The 7992-nt window shown below is 45.7% G+C and overlaps 1 protein-coding gene across 1 annotated transcript in view; it reads right to left on the minus strand.

Annotated features, from left to right (window-relative positions):
* Positions 1-3239: 3239 nt before the first annotated feature.
* The window catches only part of LOC308284676 (myeloid-associated differentiation marker homolog), a 6984-nt gene continuing 2231 nt past the window's right edge, over positions 3240-7992 (minus strand). Inside the window, exon 2 of the mRNA XM_080725378.1 lies at positions 3240-5374. Within this exon, the coding sequence (XP_080581504.1) occupies positions 4319-5200 (882 nt within the window). The 5' untranslated portion in view covers positions 5201-5374 and the 3' untranslated portion in view covers positions 3240-4318. The remainder of the gene's footprint in view (positions 5375-7992) is intronic.

Raw genomic sequence — 7992 nt, forward strand, 5'->3', positions numbered from 1 at the left:
CAGCTTGTTCAGTATGCCTCAGAGAGAGCCTCAGAGTGATAAGATGCATGATGATAGACTTTGCAAGAGTTTCAATATTGGGTCAGTCAACTGGTTGGCTCGGCAACATCAGCTGGTTGGCTTAAACGGACGTGGTCATTGGATGGGGATGATGTTAAGACGAGCAATGGACATTGTCATTGGATGGGAGACAGAGTTAAGACGGGCAATGGGCATTGGATGAGGACGGAGTTAAAACGAGGTGGGTGCAGAAGTTTGATGATAGGTCAGTCCCTCCCGGCGATGGTATGTGGTGTGTGTGAGAGAGAGAGAGAGAGAGAGAGAGAGAGAGAGAGAGAGAGAGAGAGAGAGAGAATTGTGTGTGTGTGTGTGTGTGTGTGTGTGTGTGTGTGTGTGTGTGTGTGTGTGTGTGTGTGTGTGTGTGTGTGTGTGTGTGTGTGTGTGTGTGTGTGTGTGTGTGTGGTGTGTGTGTGCGCGTGTGTGTGTTGGTGATACACATGCCCCAGGCTATGGGATCATTCGCGGACTTCTCGACTTTTATCTGGCAGAACAGAGAGAAGGGAATGCCAAATAGCTCCATTCTTCCAGAATGTTTTGGAAGAGTCGTCCTTTCCCCAGTAGTTTTTTTTAAATAAATGTCAGACAGTAGCTGTGTGTCCACCAGGCTTAGCAACTCAACTGGCTGTTTGAGGATATCCAGACATATGGGGCAGCAGAACTGCCTACGGTGTCTACGGTGTTGGCCATGTTGGCTGACTGACAGGTTGTTCTTCTGTTCTTCCTAAGGCTGTAAGGCAGTCAGGGACATATTAAGACTCAAGGAGGCCCCTGGGTCAATTATGTTGTACCCCCCCCCCCCCAACCCCAGAACCCCTCACTACCAAGAACGAGCAGAGTTATAACATGTGTATATCACCTGTATATGGTTAGTTGTACAGGATTTACCGTTTATGACCTAAGGTTTTTACGTTACTGGGGGGGCGGCTGCGGCTCAGGAGGTCGAGCAGGTCGTCCAAAGTGCGTTGGTGGTTCGAATCCTGGCTCCTCCTGTCCACATGTCTAAGTGTCCTTGGGCAAGACACTGAACCCCACGTTGCCTCCAGTGTGTCGGTCGGTGTTAGCTTGCCACCATTGTTGTGGGAAGTGAGGACACTGGCGTCGACTGTTCGCCGCTTCACCTCCCAATAAATGAATGAACCATTGTAAAGCGATTTGAGCAAAAGCTCTATAAAATGCAATTTATTATAATATTTATTTGTATGTAAAAAAGAGAAAACTTTAAAATACTTGTCAAATCTGTTATTAAGACACAATTTATAATCTCATATACTGTACATGAAATGTGTCCTCTGCACGTACCCATCTTATAAACCATATTAAGCTTAGGAGCAGTGAGTGCTATTGCAGTGCTCAGGGAGCAATTAGGGGTTAGGTGTCTTCAGCATGCTTTTGGGGAAAGTCAGTGAGCTTCTCCTTCAGGGTGCGAAATGTATCTCCTGTTTTGTTTTGTTTCAAAGATGCACTGTACATTTCTGTGTTTTGTTCTGTTTTCTTATCTATTGCCTGTTTTTATTATTATTATTATTATAATTTTTCTCTGATGGATGTCAAGCACTTTGTGAGCTATCTCTGTGAAAAGTGCTGTGCTGTACTACTTACTTACTTACTTACTTACTTACTTACTTGCTCAGGGACACTTTGACATATGGAACACGGCCAGGACATGAACCGGGGACCTTCTGTTTCCCAGGCAACCTCTTTAACCACTCAGCCGCCCAAACATCTGACTAATTTCCTGTTGGTCAGATGGCTTGTACTCTGGGCTGAGGGGCCCACATATTGGGGCGTCAACCTATATTTTAAATATATATAATGCAAATATACTATTTCTTGTGCAAATGGAGATACTGTATGTAATTCTGTTTGTATGTGGCCATTCACACATGCATGTGTTTTGGGAATATGATGGTTGCACTTCATCCATTTATTATGGGGTTATGGGCAGTTCAGAAACCTGCCTACCAATCATCAATGTGTATTCAAAGCTAATAGAAAGGAAAGCATCCTAAAATAGAAGCCATGGTTCTTGCTTTAACAAAATAACAAAAGGTTTGAAATCTTGTTTGAAATGACCAAACCTGCCTACCGATGACACCACTGGTAAGCAGGTTTCGGAACTGTCCATTGCCATCATGAGCATTTGTGAGGAGGACCAATTATACGAAGACAAGTTAAAAATGGGTGAAGTTTTCCTTAATGGTTTGTTCTTTCAAAATGCAATTGATTGAAATTGTGTAACCCAGGGTCAGCCCTATGTTCCTTCAATTTAGGGTTAGGGTTGGGATCCTTTAGCATTGTAACGATTCCGGTTCCTCAATGATTCCCTCTTAACGGTCGAATTCCTTGCTGATTTTTTCAAACACATTTTTGGACACTGCTCCTACAGATTTTGCCCTAAAATCATGCAAAGCGGTACACAGTATGTCTATAGTCTTGTCAACACAACACCTGTTACACATTTGCTCCACCTACATACGTACCAATCTGGCAAGCCATCGTCAAAGAAAGGGGGACGCCCACTCGGTCTGTACCTCTTCACTACTTGAACACAACCCTGTTACAGCTAAACCCCACATTCTCTGGCCCTACCAAAGCAATACATTTGCCACGCATAGCCCCCTTCCAGGAACCATTGGCAATTACAAGCCTATTTGTGTATACAAAATCTCCCGATTAGGGAGTCTTACTGGTAAAGATTCCTATAGTATAGGCCAGGGGGTTCCAAACAGCCCCTTGTCTGTAACTCTGAAGTGTACAAATGGAACCTAATAGACCCGTAATGGTGGTCCTTGAAATTATAACGTTTGAGAACCACTGGTAACCACTGTAATTTCATAGTAAACGTGAAGTCCACACACCATCTCTGACAGTGTGATGAAACCGGTCTGTTCCTCAATGTTGGATCCGGTTTCCCCGGTACGGATCCCAACTCTAGGTAGGATTAGGGTGGGGGTCACTTGGGGTTATTGTTGTGAGGTTAGGGTTTGCATTAGGGTTTAGGTTGTAGGGAACATAGGGTGCTGAAGACTTGAGGTTCATAGATACACTCCATGTAACACTGACTAGTACATTAACCAGACCAAAAAGTGACCGCACATCTTTTCCATGTGGATTTATTTAAACAACAGATTACATTTTCCTATAATACTGGTGTGGCATGTTGACGCAAAACAGTGGAATATATAAAAAAGAACATACAACATAACACAAATTACAAGAAAGAGTGAAGCAACCTATTTTTTCGTCTCTTCTATTACAGCAGTACAAAACCAATGAGCCAAATTTACATTTACAATATTCTTTCCTTTTTTTTCTTCTTCTTCTTTTTGAGTGGTGCAAGTTTTAGATGCTTTGATATTGGGATGAACCGTTCAGGACAATACACACATACAGCACTAACATTAAGAAAGCATCAAACCATTCCAATAAAATCTATCTTGCACTATTTATTCTTGCACCATAAAATATATTCTTAGTACAGACTGTAGCTTGTAGATACTGTATACATAAAAGATCATAATATCAGCAATAAAGCTAGCTTAGCATTCCTCATCACATCAAGTAGGCTAAACCATTTTTTGTAATACTACTTCAAGTCTTGAGAACATCAGGCAGGTATAAAACATATGCTTCAATGAATAATACAATGGATGGATTGTACAAGTGGATCAATAGGAGCAAAACACAATGAGAAGAAAACCCACTGAAAGAGTTTTTGGTAAAAAAATCATTTTTTTTTATCTTAAAAAGATTTACTATCTAACCCATTATGTCAGAAATATGATTTTATTCTAATTACTTGCATTACCTTTAACAGAAAAGACCTTGGGGTTGAAACTGACATTGTTTGATTGTCTTATGACCGTGCCCTATGTTTTCTCATTTGGTGTCAAATATACAGCAACTCTGCCTCACAGTCTCTCCATAACTGAGATCACAACTGAAAACCGAGTCAAGGCAGAACATTGACATTTGCAAAAAATACAACAAAATAAGTAACGAAAAACAAACAAAAAAACAAACAGTAAGGCGCTGTTTACTTTGGTGTCTCTCGCTACCTCTCTTATCTAAAAAGAAAGCCTGATTTATACATGGTCCTAACCCGTGTGGTGCACCAACAATATTATCTCTACAAGCACACAAATTGTCTCGGATGTGACACATTGTGAGCTTGTAGATCTGCTATTTTCCGTGCGCGACACCCGTGTGCAGTTAAGTATAACTCAAGCTTAAGCCCAATCCAACTGCCTTCAACCCTTCAAGCGCTGACAAACACCAGACGGGCGGAGTAGATGAGGTCGGCCAGGTAGAGGATGAAGTTGACGGCGGTGAGCACAGCCACGGCCATCCGTTTATCCCAGGGACACAGTCCCGCAAATCTCCCACACCCGCTCGGCCTGGTTTTCTGGCCACCGTGCTTTGGGTCGAAGTTGAAGATGGGCCAGACGATGGTCGCTGAGAGGTACAGGAGCACGGCCAGCATGGCGTAGGCGGACAGGAAGCGGGCGAAGGGGAACGGGAGGCAGCCGGTGCACTCGCCGACACACAGCAGGATGATTACCGCCGACAGGATGAAGCAGATGCAGTAGACAGACAGGCAGTACTTCAGAGCGTCGTGACTGTCGTAGGCCACGGGGTCGCTGATGAACACAAAGATGACGCAGGCCACAAAGGTCTCGCAGACCTTGAGCAAGCCGGGCGCCGTGGCCATGTAGCCTGCCAGCTCACCGGGACGCGCCTTGCTTATGCTCACCTCGATCATGTACATGATGGCGGCCAGACAGGAGAAGACCGTGGACACGATGCGGAGCTTGTGGGTTTCGCCGTAGCCCGCCCCGCCCTTGACGAAGTACAGCGGGAAGATGATGGAGGCGGACAGGCATAGGAGGAAGGCGTAGCAAGCGAAGGTGATCGGGAAGTTCTTCCAGGAGACGGGCGCCCTGGCCTGGAGGCCAAACAGTTCCACCATCAGGATCAGCAGAGTCCCCGCGAAGCTGAAGGCCCAGCAGAAGATGCACCAGTCCCCCGTGCCGTGAAGCAAGTCACCGCCGTGCACGGCCACGGAGAAGGCCACACAGGAGAAGATCAGTGCTAGCACCCTTGCCCAGAACAGCGGGTTGGTATGGACCACCACAGGCATTATGGGAAATGTTGTAGGACTACAGAGGTGAAGTGGAGGAGCTGGACTGCAGAAGCAGGGCGTTTAGGATTCGCTCACAAAGGTTAGAGGTTAGAGGTTAGAGTTTATTTTCTGCGGTCTACACACTTCTGATCCACTTTCTTCTGAGTCTTACCATCTGGTGTGTCCGGGAAACTGCAAAGAGAGAGAGAGAGAGAGAGAGAGAGAGAGAGAGAGAGAGAGAGAGAGAGAGAGAGAGAGAGAGAGAGAGAGAAAAGATTGGGAGAGAATTAGTCATCAGCCTGTTCGGTATGCCTCAGTATGTCTCATGACATAACGGTTCTGTAACCAGGTTTTTTTTAGGAAAGTTTAACTGATCATAGATGTTGTGTGGAAGCTGTTGCTTTAGTGGGTGCGTGTCGCTGTTACTACATGTCATCTTTTCGACACCCGACTCTAACCCTCACCCTAACCCTAACCTCCGCGGAGTGAGTCGCTAACCCTTCGGTCGAAATGATGGTCGTTCGAAAGAGCGCGATTTTCCCGCTTTATTACAGATTCAAGATCTAAGTGTACTTGTGTACAACAGGTGGCCTTCTTAGGCCTATAAGAGTACCTGTTGTGGCCACATGAGGGCACCAGCTTTCACCTCTGGTCAAAATGTTCTGAACAAGCCTACATGACATTTGATGAAACACACTGACACAATGCTGTTATTGTCTTCCTCCTGAACTACTTAAAAAACCAAAACAAAGGGAACAATGTAGCCTAATCTGTTTCCCCCTACCAAAACCTGAAATAGAGTCCCAGAGTTGTACAGACAGATACAGTACATTTGTAACTAGTCACATCAAGTCACATGCGTCTTACTTCACTACTTCCTTCCCTCTGCAATCAAAGTTGAAGTCATAGAGGGTGTTTAGCAAAAAGCAGTACTCCAACACAGCATGCAGGTCGTGTCACGCGGACATTCCTCTTTACACACACATCCCCTTTTTAGACGGGCGTGGCGCAGAGACCTCAGAGCGACCCCAAAGTGTGTCTGTCATCAACCCCGGATCTGAGGCCTCCCTCGGTCCCTGAGATCAGCCTCCACTCACAGTCCTTTCAGCCTCCACTCACAGTCCCTTCATCCAAGGAGGAGAGATCTCTGAAGGGAGCAGTCTGACTCTGAACAGCAACCCCACCCCCCTCCCACACACACCCACCCACCCAGGCCTCCTCCACCCTCCCTCATTCCTCCGGACTGACACCCCCATCATGCTCGGCTCCGCTCAGCTGGCGTAGTCCGGTCCAGAGTTTACATAGTAATAAACAAGGAGCAAATGCCTGTTTACATTAGTGTCATTCATCGCCAAGGCAACCGCCATCAGAGGGATGATGACGACACAAAGGGGGGAGAAGAGCCTAGCCACAGCCCGGGGAGATGACAGTGAGAGAGAGAGAGAGAGAGAGAGAGAGAGAGAGAGAGAGAGAGAGAGGAGGGAAGAACCAAAATGAGAATAAAGCAGAGTCTCTCAACCTTTAACAAGTTGTCGTGCTTTCTTTGTGTAGATCTCTCTAGTCTAGAGAGACTTACTCAAAGAAAGCGACAACTTGTTAAAAGTTGGGTTGAGTACCGAGAACCAGTACCATAGATTTATTGAGACCGTCAGGTCGCAAGTTACTATGACAACCTCCACCGGCTGTCTGTCAGTCCCTTCGTCAGTCAGTCAGTCAGTCCCTCCGTCAGTCAGTCAGTCAATCCCTCTGTCTGTCCGTCACGTCACGTCACGTCACGTCACATCACGTCACACTTTTGCACTACTCTTATCTCCAGCACCGTTTCCCCTATCCATGCCAAACTTTGCACACACACTCCTTGGCTGGCAAACCACAACCTCCGCCCCTGATTTCTCACATGCCCCTGTTCTAGCGCCACCTTGAGGCTGCGTGTATACATGCGACCTGGCGGTTGCATATCTCCCGATTAGGGAGTCTTACTGGTATCACAATGTTATCCTTTTAACTCAAATGTCAGACTGTACTCGTGCTGTTAACATTTCTATCTAATAAAGTATTCAATCAATCAATCAAACCACCACATCCAATACTATCGATACCGTATTATGTAGTATAGTACCAAATCGGTACCGTTTTGTAGTGCTGTGTAACTTGTGTGATGATTTAGGCTGATCTAGAATAAATACAAAGTAAGGTATCACTGGCAGCAGACTCCCAGAAAGAAAACAAGTGTCCTCCTGTAGTACAATTGTTTAAAACCATCACCAGTGTGAAGTGAGCGGTGCCTCTTATGAGTTCATTTCATTACAGTAAGCGTCCCGCAAAGCTTGGACAAAGAGCCAAGTGTTGGACGGACATACATACATACAGGCAACACCAGAGTAGGAGTGGTTAGCACCGCTCAAAAATGAATAAGAAAATCTTTTTTATTAATGCCATTGTATGTAAAAGTTCTGCCACCATTCAATAAAGAGAACAGTTTAGCAGTGGTTTAGTACAACATCGTTCGATGCCCATCCCTTGTTAAAAGTGACTTAGTAGTATAGTAAAAGCGAAGAGCGCCTGAAGGACGAAGGAGGGAGATCTGAAGGCAAGGTGGGAGGGTCTAAAAGGCAAGGGAGGGATTCGGGGGAAGCCCTGTACCCTAGCAGGACACATAGTTTAAACAATGATGGAGTGGAATAGCAGTGGAGTGAGTCACCCAAACCCCCTGTTTCACCACCCCTCCTCCACTCACTCCCTCTATACTCCCTGTGTCTTTCTATTTTTTCTCGTTCTCCCGCCTTCTCTCTCCATCTTTCTCCCTTTTT

This window comes from Nannobrachium achirus (assembly GCF_963921795.1).
Source record: "Nannobrachium achirus genome assembly, chromosome: 5".
Classification (NCBI taxonomy): domain Eukaryota; kingdom Metazoa; phylum Chordata; class Actinopteri; order Myctophiformes; family Myctophidae; genus Nannobrachium; species Nannobrachium achirus.